A 16,846-nucleotide genomic window follows, 5' to 3' on the forward strand; every position below is an offset into this window, starting at 1 on the left:
TATTTGTAAATGTATGAAAGTTGAAGCAATTACTAAAGTTATGTCATATTCTAAGCAGGGTTGTAATGGTTTGATTTATCTACAACTTGTTAGTCATCAACTGAATGTCCCCATGCATTCTCTCATCTTTTTGCTGTTGCTCAGTTACATCATATTTATAAATACTATTTTTCAAAGTGTCTTTTGGCTTTTCCGATTCTCAGTCCCAACGTAATCTTATTAAAAAGGAACATAAACTATTTAGAGATTAAGAGAATATATTCCAGCATAGTTGACATCTGGTTGGACAAGGGTTATCACTTTCGTTACTAAATTGTTAACAATGCCTGTAACTTAAATGTAATATGCCCGAAGTTCCCGCATGTAAATTACACCGTATGAAAGATGACACAAACTGTGCAATTTTATTTTCATTCCATTTAGGTTTGAATTTGAAAATAGGGAATAAGACACTGAACTGCCAAATATGAGATCACATTGAATAAATTTCCCCCTTCAATCATTTTACATTCTCAATCATACCTAAAGCACACACCTCAGTTGCTGCTTAACATGTAGAAAGTTGTTGATGTAATGGCTATTTTTGTTATATTTTCAATGTCACAAAAAACGTTCTAAATAATAACCTTGTATAATAATCTTAGTATGCGATACCTACACTTTGCTCTAACATAACTAAATAAGCATAAGATGATGAAACAATTACCCAGACAATAATGAATGTTTCTTTTGAGTGTGGCCCACATTGTCAGTTCTCTTATATTTAGCCTTGAATGACACTGTTGACTCAGATTGAGTCTGGCTGCCTCAACTCTGCCACAGATTCACCTTATATGGGCCAAATGTCAGGTATGTTGTGGACCAAATCTGGGCCAAATAAATTTACCCTATACACACAGCACACATGAGCCATATGTGTGACATGTTGTAAGAGGAAATTACAGCAACTTTACCTTGGGCCGTATGTCACACGTATTGTGGGTCAGGTATGTATAAGAAGACAGACAGAGGAATTCTTGAGTATGTTTATGTATGTATGACACCCAGTATGTATGCTGTGTGTCAGCTCAGGTCCTAGATAATGAATCACATATCCATCTTATATGGGCCAGGAGAATCTACCAGGTTCATCATAGATTTGTCACATTAGCACCAAAACAATGCCACAGTTCTGCATTACCAGCCCACCACCCCAACCCTGATCCTGCCTCTAACCACCTAAAACCTAGTAATAGATCAGTTCTACTTAGAAACAATTGCTGTTTTTGTAATTTTCTTTTCACAATTAGCTTTCATTTGTTTATTGTTTTGAAAACATAAAACAAATATGCACATTAAAATAATTTCAGTTCATAAAAATGTTCGATGTGAAAAACATTTGAAATTGTAACCTAATCTGCATTTAATTATTTTTTTCTGGATTCCATGAGTATTTCCAGAACATTTTATAAATTTAGAATTCCAAGCAAGTTACAAGTTTTACAGATTGCACGGGAACACTGCATCTTGACAAGTTTAGTCTTATATTCAGTGTTCAAATTTAGTTTTTCTTTCAAAAAATGATAACTGTTTAGGTCACAAACAAACAAAACAAGAAAAATTTGCAAGTCACTGCAGGGAACCAGACCAGATTATTCAGTTCACTGCTTGGTACACCATCTTTCCTCTCTGTCTCCAAGATGGATCTAACTTTTAATCCACTGCTCAATTTCCTGATCTGTCAATGTTGCAGTTATGGAGTTTCATCTTACTGTATCTAAAATGAGATACAGAAAGAATGTAGTTGTGTTGGTTTATGTTCAGCATCATAAAATAGTTGTCATAAATTATACATTTTTGTAGCCTTACTGAGTTCTCTTTGCTTGCCACAACATATGTAAATGTAACAGAATATGATGTTATGGTACAGAAACAACTGCCAAAAATATAACAGCTATGTTAGTCAACAATTCTAATACTTCATAATATGTTAATAAGGTACTTGATCCCTTGAATAAAAAAGCAATCTGACACTGAAATTAAATGTAACTGAAATGGACAGGTGTTTGTACTCCTGCCAGTGATGGGCTGAACACTGGGTCTACTGTGTAGAGCTGTTGCGGTTAGGATTAAGATAAAATCAACAATCAAACTACCTACACTTCATGGATTTAGAGGCAATCTGCTATCTGATTACTCAAAACACGCATCTTACAGGGTACAAAATGTTTTCTATAGCCTTGACAGATAAGGGACATGTCTGCATGTTTTCTAGCACAAATGATAATGACTTCGTATGAGCACCTACTGTAGGACTTAAATAAAATGTGTTGTATACTTCTGACAGTAATATTACTTTTACTAGAATTAATCATTTCAGCAGTAAATGCCAACAAATGCACAGATGTCAATGAAAGCTGTGACCAACACCTAGACCAAGAAAACCATTACTAACCATTACTCCTTTTAGAGTGAAGTTCTTGAGTGCTGCTTTGCCATTGACTCCAGTTCATGTTTGAGAACTTAATTGGTTTACATATTATGAGAGAAAAAATGACCAATTCTTCAGTATATAATCTTCCTCCTAAAAAATAAAAGTTATGAATAAAAAGTAATTATCATGAATTAGCATTGTCATTTTGTGACAAAACTGCTTTGGCTGATACTTCACCTAAATTGCTGTGGCGGGCTTTACTCCGAGGGGCTTTATTTCAACGGCTTTTTTTATAGGAGGTCTTTATTTAAACCTGCTACAACATGCAAACCCTCAGCGGATCCTTTGTTAACGTATGGCGTCCATTTTATTTTCACAGTATTTTTATAAATTGTCCATAATCTCGAAACTGGGTAGATGTGTGTGAAATCTGCGCAATAATAACTTCCGGATTAACTACAAACCAGGAGTAGGAAACTTTACGTCTAGTCATTGATTCCAAAAGTATGGGCAGGCTTTTAGGACAGTCATGAAGAGTATACACGAGCGTCCACACAAAAATATTTTACAACAGACAAAGAACGCCGTAGAAAACGACTTCATCTTTTTCAATACGCTTCCGTGAGAGAAGACTACGCCCACTTTTCCGCACTCCAACTCCTGCAAAAACGTCTGTAAACAAAGTCTGTAAACAAACCTCACTCTGTAAATAGTGTATACTGGACCCTGTAGTAGTATGCAATATAGTATCCAGTATGCGTCAATCACAAACCATACTACGAGGTCACATGAACGTATGAAGGTTCCTGCATGATGGGATACTGTACACCACAAAGATATCGCTGCTCTGCCAAATATTCCACTACGTGATCAGAGCTATCTTCAAGGTGTACTGCACTGCGTCATGCAACAATGGTGGAAAACCTTTCACAATTGGAGAAAACCTTCTTTCATGTGACCCCATAGTATGATTTGCGTTTCTTGCATACTGGATGCTATACTACAAACCACTACAGGGACCAGTATACAGTATACAGAAAGTAAAAGTTTGTGAACAAACTGTATATGAATAGAACAAAGAAACAGGACTCAAATAAGGTTGTATTTTGCTTCCCAGGTACTTTACTATGTTTTTTTTTTTACTTCCCAGGCACTTTACTATGGGGGGCCAGATGTCCATCAATGACAGTGTCCATGTGGTGATTGTTGGTGGGGGTTTTGGTGGAATTGCAGCAGCCCAGGAACTTAAATATTATGGGGTGCCCTTTATGTTAATTGATCCTTCAGATGCTTTCCATCACAATATTGCAGCTCTCCGTGCTTCCGTTCAAAGCGGTATGATAAACAGTAGGCCTAGTAAATAATTATTGGAAATAGTTGTACTGTGTCATAGTGATGTAACTCATATCTGGCATAGTTAAGTTACTAAAGCTACAGAACCATTCTTTCTCAAAATCACATTGCATGTTAAGTGACACACTGAATTCTATAAATATTCACTTGTTCACCCCAACCCACACACACACACACACATCTCACACATCTAAACAGGGAACTCAAACAAGTTAGTCAACTTAAGGTTGATAAGAGAACACCAATATATATTCACACTCCTGAATGAGAGCAGAACCTGCATAGCAGTTTTGACATCCTTTTTAACTATCTTTACTTTTTATTTATTTATCTACTTATTTACATTGCTGAATATATATTTTTTTTAATTTCTTAAATTATAAACAAAATAGTAAAAAATGAATAATAGTGGCAACTTTTTTCATCCCCCAGGCTTGGCTCAGCAGACATTCATTCCATACAAAGAGACCTTTGGATTGAGTTTCCTGCAAGGCCGTGCCATACAGACTGACACTACAGCACAAATTGTTGCGCTTGACAATGGAAAGGTATTAAGTGATCTTTTGCAAATATGTTGTACTGCAGTATTTACAATGATGAAAGATTGTATTGTATGTAACCTAAAGATTTTTTTTTTCTTTAACAGGAAGTTCATTATTCACACCTCATCCTATGCACTGGGACACATGGACCCTTTCCTGGAAATTGCAGTGCTGTACATTCCTACCAGAAAGCTGTCAAGCAGTATGAAGATGTTGTGAAAGAGGTGAATCTTCCTGTTTGTTATAATAACTCTGATTTCTGTTCTGCCTGTTAAGCAGTGTTTTGTTGGAACTTTGTTAATCAAGCATGTGTTATGATATTAGCTCTGTCTGTATAAACAGGACGGATGGTCCAGGTTTATTTACTTCTCAGTATATTGTACTTTCTTAGATCCAGGCATCAGACTCGGTCCTTGTGATTGGTGGTGGAGTGACGGGTGGAAATGGCTGCTGAGCTCAAGACAGAATATCCAAACAAGAAGGTAACTGTCCTGAGTGTAACAGCAAACGTAAAATATATAATTGTAAAATCTATAACTTTTTTATGGTGATTATATGGTGTCAATATGTCTGATTTGATATTCCAAATTATTCATTGTCTTTCTGATTTTATCAAGTCTATCTTTATCTTCAAAGAGTTGAACACATAATATGGCTGATCATAATGAGTTAATTGATCAAACTGTAGTTTAAGATTGATTGACATTGACAAAAACAAGTGAAAAAAAATTATGTATAGGTTCACTTGTAATACTATCTGAATTTCAGTGGACATCATTAATATTATGGTAAATGGTATGGTGGTAACAACAAGTTTATGTATATGCAAAACAATGCTCAAGATGATGACATAAATTAAGCTAAAGAATTACGATTAACATGCACATTAAAACAAACAATGTATCAGTCACTGAGTGGGTCCAAACATGTAACTCGCAAAGTAAATGCATGAAATAAATAAAGGAATTTAATTTTGAAAATCAGAATAGGAAATGGAAGCTCATTTTATTTATTTTATTTTAATGCAGGTGATTCTTATTCATTCCCATGAGGACCTAGCTGATTCAGAACTGCTTCTCAGTGTGAGAAATCAGGCCAAAAATATTCTGCTGGAAAAGGGAGTAGAACTTATACTAGGTAACTCCTTATGATATCTTTAACTGATCGTGTTCCTTTAGCATACACCCAAAGTATACAGCAGAAATGCTTAGTTTGGCTTGTAAAATTATATTGAACTCAACCAATGATACAATTAAATGCAGTGTGATTCATTTTATTGTGATGATTTTACTATGAATGTTCAGGTTTGCTTAATATTTCTGTTCCCTGAGTTAGTTTGTTGCTGTTTATAAGTGTTAATTTGTATTTAAAAATTCATTTGTACTTATGTTTTTTCCCCTTTTAATCTGAGTGTAGGACAGAAGGTATCCAATCTGAATGAGCTGGAATTCAATGTGACTCAGAAGGGCATGGTGATCAAGACTAATAAAAAAGAACAGATCACCATTGATCTTGCAATTTGCTGTACAGGCAACAAGATCAACTCAGGTGCATACAAGTCCAGTCTAGGTCAGTCCTGCTGTGAGTCTACATACGCACCTTGATGTTTGTACATGGTTTTACCTTTTTGTATTTGTCTAACTAAATAATATGCTTAATGCTCCCTTTACAAATGGGTTCTTTGTAGGTGTAATAAAGGTCCATCTCAAATTCTAATAACGTTTAACTCTAAAGTTCTTTAAGTGGTGTCTTTTTCTGCAACAGATTTTTTTCTATGAGGCTGGCTTATACATTAGTGGTGAAATTTCAAAACTAATACTGAATGTTTTATACTTTTCTACCATGTATATAGCACTGATCATTCATGTTGGGAAATTTAAAACATTAGAGCAGAGTTAAGCTGTCACAAGTTTACATAGTTGTTGTTTTTTTTTAACACAAATAGCTAAACTGCTAGCAATTGTGGAATAGGAAGTGACATCATTACATGTATTAAGACTTCTCTCTCACATTAAGCTTACTTTATTGTTATTTGCTTGTATTAATTCAGCTCTTCTCACTCTCTCTGTTTTCTGCTCTGTGTCTCATTATGTTCCAGGTGGGTCTATGGCAGAGAATGGGGCCCTGAAAGTAAATGAGCACATGCAGGTGGAGGGGTTTGACAACATATATGCTGTTGGGGACTGTTCTAATATCAGTGAACCCAAGATGGCTTATCATGCTGGTCTCCATGCAAAAGTGGCTGCTACAAATATTGTTAGCAGCCTGTCTGGAAAATCACTGACATCATACCATACAGGTAACCACGGACACCTCACCTTGCTCTTAACTGTTACAATATATGTTCTCTCATTGACTTCTGTTCATTGTTTTACATCTTAAACCTGGCTTGTTTTCAATGCATCTAATGGGTTTCAATTGCCTATTTTAATTGCACATATATATCATTAAAGATGAATTTATTTATTTACTTATAAATAAAACAGAACAATTAGATCTTTGCAGTTTTCTTACAGGAAATATAACAATGGTGGTGGCTATGGGAAGAGATGATGGAGTGGGCCAATTTAATGGCTATAAGCTACCTCGCTTCTTAGTTACCAAAGGAAAGAGTCAGGGTCTGCTGCTGTGGAAGAGCTGGAGAGAGATGGGACAGAACCCCCCCACCCCCCACCCCCCGCTAGAAGGTAGCCACAGACACTACTGATGGTTAGGCTCTACAAGAAATGGGTATAGCCAGGAAATCGCTTTATACATATGATATACAATATTTTTGATAGTGAATACATTATTTAAATGCATTACACAATGCATCAAAATAAATAGCAAAATAATGTCAGTTTTAAATTCATTCTTTTATCTTGGATTCATAAATGTTTAATGTCTAAAGAATAATTTGTATAAGCTGTGTAGATGTCATTGATTGTTTTCTTCATGCAGTTCAGTAATAATCCAATTATATTCAGTGTTCCACCATGAGTAGTAATGGAATTTTACATCAATCACCTAATAACATTAGTGCATAAATGTCACAAAATAACTGAAAATGATCGATTATATTTTGATACAGTGAAGAATTTGATTAGTTAAAAAAAATCCATAAATATTAGGAACAGGGACCATAGTGATATTTTACTCTACAATTTATTAGTCAGGACTTCTCTAACTCTTGTCTGAAAAATTACAAAAAATGGAGACACAATGACAAATTGCATTCAGTATGGCATGATTCTCTATAACCTTTCTATAGTGAAAATAGATTTAGTAACAGGTGATGCAGCCTATGGGAACATCAAGGTGCTTGATATTATTTCTGAGCATGAGGGCAATGAATGATACCTAGTCCTTCACAGGCAATGTAGACTGAAGCTAAATCAGGAAACATATTTTAAAACATGTAATCCCATTAATGTAGTCTCCTATATAATTGTATTTTATATATTGAAATATCAGCAAGTGGCATGAAGGTTTTGGTAAAAGAGAGTTTTTTAACAGTGCAAAGAGTTCACTCCCATTAGGGTCACCAGAAGCTTTGTGGAATAATGTACTTTCTTACAATTATAGAATGTGATGATTCTATGTTACTATTGCTTATATGTTCATATTAATATAAAATGTAACCTTTTTAGCATACTTTGTGGGGTCATGGTGTACAATATATTGTACTGATATTTAATAATACACATTGTTCTACAGAAAACTTTGGTTGGTGCCAGTGCTGAATATGAATATTTTATCTGGGCTAAAACTGTAGTTACAATTAAAACCCTAGATGGTACATTCACTATTAAATAACAAGTGTTGTCTAATTTGATTCAAGATAAATTTAAGATTCTCTTTAAAATGGCCTCCTCATTTAAACTATAAAGTTACAATTCGTCAACTACAGTAAATGTGTAACTTTACAATATTCTTTATCTAGTTACAATGGTTTTAATCCATGTAATCCTTGATTACAAAATTCAGGATCGGGGGACTTTTAAGTGCCAAAGTTTATGGCTGCATAGGAACCAATTCCTCCACAATGAAAAGATAAAGAAGAGGGGCAGGGGAATACATGGAAAAATAAACCCATGAGCCCATGTCAAATGCTAATGCTCAAATGCTACCTACAGTGCAAGAAAGTATGGTCACCATTCACTCAGAATTCCAATCCTTGTAAGTTGATTTGATGCAAGAACTGACTGACTTTAGACAGGGGTTTTGGTCTGATATAAGAAAAGAGTTAGTACCTTCAAGGATGACATTAACAAGAAAATCATTGATGCAGAAAATGCAAACTGCTTTTTTGAAAAAGCAGAGTTGCTTGAGTTGAAGAAGTGAACAGCCGTGTTGCTGAACTTAAGGAGACATAAAAGAAACACTCCTTGATGGTACAAGAGTCTCTACAGGCTAAGCTAAAATACATTGAATACTGCTTGAGAAGAAAGAGTGTTTGGATTTATGGCAGAACAGAGAATGCTGAGAAAGGCAATGCAATGTGCTTTTTGACTAAGCTAGTCTAGTGGTACAAAAACCTCATTTCAATTAGATATAATTATAATGAAAGTCACAAGTTCTGCAATAATCAGTTATACTAGCATAAGGTAATGAACTAAATGAAAAGGGGATGAGGGATAGTTAAAATAATCACCAGAGGTATCAAATACCCTAAAGTAGAGTTATAACAAAACCAAAATTAACAAAATACAAATGAATAAGATTCATGGTAAACCAAGTGTGATTAAAACAAAAAGGAAAAAAATTATTAAAGCAGCCTTTAGAGATGAGGTGGACTTGATTAGGACTGATTACTTAGCAAAACGAAAGGTTTGAGGGGATTATCTATGTAATTCAGACACACAATTTATGACCTTACTAGTGCCAAATATTGGGCTTTATGCTTCAATGATTTTGACCAGGTCCGACGCGACTGTTCGAGTGGGCAGAGGGGGGCTCCATTGGACTACACTGTTGGGTTATGGGCACGGGTATGTGCATGCAATGTGAAGCCAAAAGGTCATCAACACGACCCACGAACCCTGGACTAATATTGCAAAGACAGCTCAGTAAAAGAACCACTTACTAGCTTTGAATTTTAGACCCTTTCCTCAGATGATGTACACACAGTTTTGGTACTGGCTAGTTCTGTATTTTATTCTTGTCTTTGCTGAAGATTCTGGAACTGATTAATCACTGGCCACACAACAAAAAACTCCCATCTCTATTAGCAACAAACAAACAGAAAAAGGTTTGCTTAATGAAATATGAGGGTCACTGAAACCTTGTGACAAGTGAACTAAGATGAGCATGCACTTAAAAATCAAACAAAGACTTAGATCTAAAAAAATAAAAAATAAATTAAGCTTGAGTGGACTCTGATCTTAGTGAGAGGCTGTGACCTTTCTAATTCTTAGTTTCTTCTCATAAACTTTACTAATTTTCCCAAAACATCAAAGACAGGGATGTGCCTATTCAGAGTTCAGAGTATTAATATTCTTTGTTCTAACTAGATTGGTGTTGGGTTTGTAGGTGGCCATTCACCATGAACAAAGAAATTTAATCAAAGTACCATACATCATTCTTGCCTATTTCCATACCTTGTGGTCTTAGAATCTGGTTTGCAATGATAGAACATTACAACGTGCAAATGAAAATAGGCATGTTATGAACAACTAAGACAATTTACTTCCTTTTCTACTTTAACTTGAAAGATAGAGACCACTAAAATAAAATAATAGCCAGTGTGTCTAGCTAGTGCTTGTAGGATTAACAGTAAATACAATTAGAAGTGGTTCATTATTTTGTCTGCGATAAGCATGAAGTAGTAAATAAATGGTAATAAATGGAGAAAAAATGGTAAACCAAAGGTAATAAATGGAAAGAAAGTGGTAAACAAATGGTAATAAATGAAAAAAAGATAGAGATGGACAAATTCCCTAAATTTGAATAAAAAATGAACACTAATTCAGAGGTTACATTAAGCTGACCAGACATTATTTGAGCTTGTTACACAATTTGAAGTCATAGTGAATGCACCATTAAACCTTTAAAGTTATTACTTTCTAGAACTTTTGGAAAGAGAAAAATTAAATTTGAGTACCCCTTACTTCAGGGTGTTACTGTGGATCTACGGATCAGAAAAAAAAAAAAGATTTATTATACAAGTTCATAGTTCTTGCAAATAAAACCATAGGGAGATGTGTAAAACCACTTTGAGATGTGCATAGAAAATTTTGGTCATCTGGGATAAGTAAAAGTCTGATGGAATATGGGGTCATACCTAAAGCAATGGTAAAATTCTGTTTAAGAAGGTTCCTTACGTTCCAATCTGTGAATTCCAACACTTACGATGTCCTGGTAAAGGATGCAGAGAGACAGATGGTGACAATATGGAAAGTAATCTTTGCCTGCTCGGGGTTTAAGTGCTGTTTAATGGCAGCAGTTGCTAGGCATATTGGTGCCACATGTGAGGCTGACAGTTCTGGGACTAGGGTTAAAAAGTTCAACCTTAAGAAAACTATTTTTAATCTGTGGATTAAAGAGTAAGATATCTTTGCTACACTAATTGGCATAGAGCTGGAAATCACAAAGGCTTCCCATGGTTAGGGAAACATATTGATTCTTCCAGGCAAGCCTAGATGATGTCACTTTGTGTTGCATGCTACATGGAAAGAGAGGTCTACTGTGATGGTAAGTGGATCTACTTTGATAATCTACTTTGATCATGACTATACTCTTAGATTCTCTGCACAGGGTGAGTATATGTAGAGATGTGCCCTATCCAGCCAAACTGAAGGTTTTCTGGGAAAGCATCACTTAAACATACAAGAGTGCAGTGGACACATCAAGAGATGAGAGGAAACAATGAATCGAACTGGAGCCATCACATGGAGCCTAGCAAGAAGGAGATACTCAAACATTCTAACAGGTACAAAGCAAGAAACCCTCAGCAAATCTGTCAGGTGCAGATTCGGGAAAAGTTACAAACTTTTTAACGTGTATCATCAGGGGCAGATAGCCCATCAGACTCTTAGATGGCAGAAGTAAGTGGAAGCCAATGAAAAATAAACTATCCCAGATTGCAACACATGCGTAACAATAAAACCCATAGGCATATAAGCCAAGTGGGAGTAGATAATAATGCTACCTCTTTCAGATGGGTTAAGAATCGGATTGTTTCACTTTTGATTTCATTCATATGTTAAAAATATAGAATCAACCAGGTTATGCAGTCTTAGTAAAATAAATGTTCCTGAGAAGAGCCCTATTTGGGGAAGAAGAAATGTATCCCTTCAAAAATAGGTTTTTAGCAAACTGTAGTAGTGAAAGTATTCATATTATTCTTGTTTTCCTTTGTTCCAATGTTTCTTGCACAAAATTTAAATGGCTTTCAGAAGGTAGGTGGGTCTACGCATATGTAGAGAGGTTCATTCTGATTTCTGGTTTAACAGAAAGGCAGGGGAATTAGGACCACAACTTACAGAGGAAGGAGGATGCTGTTCTGAGTGCCACAGAGGTGTACATCAGCCCTTTTGTACTTGGTCAAACAGCAGTGCAATGTGGGGATCACTCTGTTGTTGTACAGGCATGTCCCAGCCTGTCTGAATATGAACCATCCTGGGATCCTTTGACCAGACAATGGCTTGTGGTCTGGTCAAAGTGTGTTTGGAATGTGTCATGTGTGTCTGAGGATCATTCAAAGCCTTTGTGAGTGAGGCAATGTGAGAAAACCGCTTTTATAAATCACCTATAATTGGAGCAGAGGCTCAGGAAAGCGTTCACTTCTGTAGCTGAATGAGACACAGACCATGTAACCACTTTTTCAGTGTTTAAGGGGTCAGGCTGAAAGGCATCACTAGAAATACAGTAACCTAAAATTGTGCCTGAAGAACGAGCTGGAAACTAGTGCTGGAAACTAGGAGGGGCATTGGAAATTCCCATTGGGATCATCCAGAAAAGCCTAGCAACAGTGAAGAAGGATGTCTTCTGTTTGTCTCATGGATGAAGTGGAATCTGCCACTAACCAGCAGTGTGAACAATGGTGCTGAACACTTAGGCACCAGCCAACGTGTCTAAGGTATCATCAACACGAGGGAGTGTGTAAACCGTGACCATATTAAGTTTAATCTAAACAGAACTGGTGAGTGTAGATTTTTGCAGACCAACACCACCACGGATGATCATGGACTTTGTGATGCTTCACTTCTACCAAGCTGCAAGAGCATGTTCACATCCTGCTGCAGTAAGGTGTGTGGGGCTTCTGCCTTGGCTAACAATCCTGCAGTCCACTGCCGCTGCCCAGCCAGAGCCAAAGCAGACTTACTGTGTCCACCTGACAGTAGAAGAAATAAAGAGAAGAGTGCAAGAACACCTATGCATCTTCTGTGGACAGTCTGGTCATGTGCATTCTGCATGTCTTGATCACCCTGGTGTTGCTGGGACAATCGAGGTAAGTTCTGTGCTTTTTTATTTTTTCTCGGATAAGCATTTAATCCTTTCAGTGAGCATATTTTGGGGTTCAAAGCATTTCTTTGTTCTAACATTAATAGATTCAGGAGCTATGAACTTTCTAGATCAAAGACTGGTTGCCAGACTACAGATCTTGCTTTCTTTATGCAAACCACCCTTTAAACTGAACATGTTTGATGGAAGACCCTTGGGAGAATAACTGATTCTTCAGCCAGTTGACATTAAAAATAGACATGTTTCATGCACCTTGTCTTTCTTGGTTACAAACTTCCCCAAACATCCAATTATTTTAGGTCATCTATGGCTTGTAAAACATGATCCCATTATCTCTTGGAGCCATGAAGACTAACATTTCAGAACCATCCAGACATTTGCAGATCAAAAAGGTCACAGTTTTATTTTGAGAGGAACAATTCAAAGCAGTAGTAAAAAGACGAGTGAAGGTCAAAGCCAGAACAATGGGATTATGAGAACAAGGGGGCATCAAAACAAGTGTCACTGAACATCAGTTTAAAAAAAAAGGATATCCTCAGTGAAATGAATGAGTCGAGAAACGCAATTAGGCGACTGGGCAGTTTTTACATTCCTGTTATAGATCTCATAAGGACTGGAATTGTTTTCTGCCATGGACAGAATACATGCAGAATTCACTGTGCAGTGAATCTACAGGATTAAACCCCTTTTAGTGGATTTTATGTTTTTCAACTACCTATGTTTCCAGCCCTCAGACATGCTGGAAATGTATGAATGGATGAACAGAAGCATCCAGGTATGGAAAGAGGTGCACATGAGATTACAGCATGCTATGTGCAGGTAGAAATTGCATGTGGACAAGTGTTGGGATCCTGCTCCTGTACTGCATCCCAGAGAGATGGTGTGGCTCTTCACAAAGAACGTAAAGTCTTTTAAGTCTTCATTTTACAGGATCTTTTAGAATTGTGAAACAAGTTAACCTAGTCTAATGGAAACTACACTTGCCACCTTAGTACTCCATTGCACCTACATTTCATGTTTCTTTATTGAAGCCAGTGTTTTCTTTATATCAGATTACCGGGTCAATGGCAGAACCTGCTCCTCCGCTTGACATGGATGATGGCCCATCTTATTGCATCAGAGCCCATCAGAGTTGGACTCACAGCTTCAGGGACAACAGATGTTCTACTTAGTGGACTGGGAGGTGTACAATCCTGAGGAATGGTCCAGAGTTCTTGTGGACAATATACTGTCTTGAATTTCCATCACGAATTCCTGGATTGTGCTGCTGCGTTTCCATGAGGCTGGCCATGACATTGGAGGGGCTCTGTGTTGGGAGCAACCTGTCAGGAGGAGGATTCTGTCAAGTCTACCCCTAGGAAGTCCCTCCTTTGATGGCTGAGGTTACTATCTGCACAGTACTGACAATGATTCTCATGTGACTGTAGTAGCTCATCAACTAAGCTTTTTAAGAAGGTGGTTCCTAACTCTCTGTGTGAAGCCTTAAACTAGCCATGTTTAAGTCTTAGCCTGTTCACTGGATTCTTCCTTTTTTTAATCGACTGCTTGCCCATTTTCTGTATTTTATTCTGGGATTGCGTTTTTTGGATTTCTTTGACTCTCTGAATTGCACTGGCTATTTTGGTTTTGAGTTTGAACTGTTGTCATTGTTTTATGAATAAATCTACCTGCACTCGGAGCCTTACAATAGTGGAGTCATGGGATCCTTAGTTTTTTTTATTCAGTTTATGGTTTTGTTCCTTGTTTGTCCACTCTCTGCTCCTGACTCAGTTTACCATCGGTCACCTACTCCTAATTGTCACGGGGGTTCGGCCTCTCCGCAGGGGATCCATGCCCACTCGCCATCAGACCCACGATAAACACCTACCTTGTTCCCAGTCACCTGCCTACTAACCCAGTGCACCTGTTCTTTGTCTCTCCCGTCACCTATTTCAACATGCAGGTCGGTAGGGAGGAGGCTGCGCATTAACAGATTACCGTGTGAGGAGTTGCCAAGCCAAGCAATCGTCTTTGGGTTTTCAATTTCGTTGCCAGACATTTGTGCCTTCACCCATGGAGAATAAAGAGCACTTTCTGGCAACCTCACCTCTTGCTTCCTCTGTGCCGCCACCGTCACACTAATCCACCTGTCACATCCAACTCCACCAGTCACAGACAGCTCCTGCATTCTGCCTCCCCTGATTATTGAGCGTTTTCTCAATAATTATTGGGATTATTGACTGTTTTTTAATTCCGTTTGCCTATGTAACCTAATGCTGTTCATTCACTCTTTGTGAAGTATGGCCATGGTGCATACCAAGCGATTCTCTAGTCTATCTTTTTGGTTACTGACCTGTTTCTGCCTCTGGATTTTGTCTTGGCCCTAGTCCCTTCTGGTTTGTTTGCTTTGTGGCACTTCTTTCTGGTTATTGCTACTTCATACTGTTTTCTCATTTTAATGTTGACTCATTCCGTCTGTACTATTGTTGCCCGATATGGATATTGACCTGTTTTTGTATTTTGACCATGGCTTTGGATTTCCCCTCTGTTAATATACTTCTAGTGCCTCATAACTACAAGCATCTGGGATTCATCTGTTGTGTAACATTCTTTTGTATTGAAATGGTCATTGCATTTTGCTACCAGTCTGACTGGATCCTGTATTCTGTTCATGTTCTGCTGTGTGTTACCATATGCTACTCTCAAATTCAATTTATTTGATTCCTTATTGGTTAACATTATACTATCATAATATTGTTATACTTCTAACTGTTCAAAGAGTATAACAATTTTGTATTAACTGACAGTTATTTGATAGTCATAACCAGTCCATCATGTATCTTCATGCATGGACTTTTTATATATTTCAGGTATCTTTCTCTTTGATACTTGGCTTTCCATAAACCGTAGTTCTTGTGTATTGGTACTGTTTAGTTTTAGCTTTTCACTTGTAAACTGTAATTTTAAATGTTGTTACCTTCATCTCATTTACTTTAATAGGCCAAAATTGTTTCTTGCATTAACTAAATGTTGAGTAGTTCGACCTCTTGGGTCTTCAACCATATGATAGACCTCATGCATAAGTGACCTTTTAGCAGGTCAGAACAGTTCTGGGATTCACAGAATTGATATGACCAAGACAAAAAGCTTATTATAAGCACCCTGTTTTTGAGTTATATGGGCCACACAGTAAGATGTAACTTCTCCAACCAGGCTGAAAAAAATTAGATTAATTGCCAACATCTCTTTTATGTGTCTTGGAATTTGATTAATGCATTCACTTTCCCATATTAAGTTCCCTTATGCATTAAATCCATCATTGCCAAAAGCAAGTGTGTTTGGGAGGAAATAAGCATAAATTACACATATACTATATTTGTTATGCCATTAATAGCTAATAGAACTGCCATACAGAATAGAATACTGTCATACATTTGACTTTCATGTTTGGTTATAAGCAAACATGCTTGCATCTGTGCACAGAATCCCACGTAACAATTTGTGAGACCTAATGTTTATCTATCATCAAAGCTAACTAAGTGGATTATTTGATCTGCACTTGTTTATATTTGTGAGTAATAAAATATTGGTCAAAGTGGCCAACATGGAAATATTACCAGTCATGGGAAGAGTCTACTCTGGAGGCCAAAAAGGTAGCATACTGACTGGTGGCTAGACCTGACATGTAAACCTCTGTAGATCTGCACTCCCAAAGACTTTTATTTTTAGCTGCTCTGTGTGTATATCTACGTTTTATAACATTTACCTTGTGACTACTTTATGCTGCTTAGCCAAAATGTTTTGTAGAGTATGTTTGAGTGGCCTGCTATCAAAGTATTTCTGAAACAATGTGAAGTGGAATAATATCCTTAGAAAATAACGAGAAAGAAGGACATGGAATAAACTGCAATTCTAAATATTTTATTCCAAAATAAACAATATTTAATCAATTTTAGCACCTTAAAAATGTTAATAACAGAACCAACAAACTATCAAAACATACTATCACTAATAGAATATAAATATTTTAACATTAGTCCAGATTTACAATTTAAATCAGTTTCCTCTGCTTCGAGGCTAAAATTAGATTATCATTGGATCGTACCCCAGGATA

The 16,846-nt window shown here is 36.8% G+C and overlaps 1 protein-coding gene across 1 annotated transcript; it reads left to right on the plus strand.

The window, feature by feature from the left end:
• The first annotated feature begins 2,655 nt into the window (after positions 1 to 2,655).
• On the plus strand, positions 2,656 to 7,644 carry aifm2 (apoptosis inducing factor mitochondria associated 2). Its single transcript, XM_027016591.2, is given in 11 exon segments — positions 2,656 to 3,096; positions 3,564 to 3,748; positions 4,199 to 4,314; positions 4,413 to 4,532; positions 4,700 to 4,746; positions 4,748 to 4,790; positions 5,337 to 5,445; positions 5,725 to 5,877; positions 6,407 to 6,607; positions 6,825 to 6,995; positions 7,559 to 7,644. Coding segments are annotated over 10 exon segments (1,221 nt in total). The 5' UTR covers positions 2,656 to 3,096; positions 3,564 to 3,573.
• The last annotated feature ends 9,202 nt before the right edge of the window (positions 7,645 to 16,846 follow it).

Source organism: Electrophorus electricus, chromosome 11 (genome assembly GCF_013358815.1).
Source record: "Electrophorus electricus isolate fEleEle1 chromosome 11, fEleEle1.pri, whole genome shotgun sequence".
Lineage (NCBI taxonomy): Eukaryota > Metazoa > Chordata > Actinopteri > Gymnotiformes > Gymnotidae > Electrophorus > Electrophorus electricus.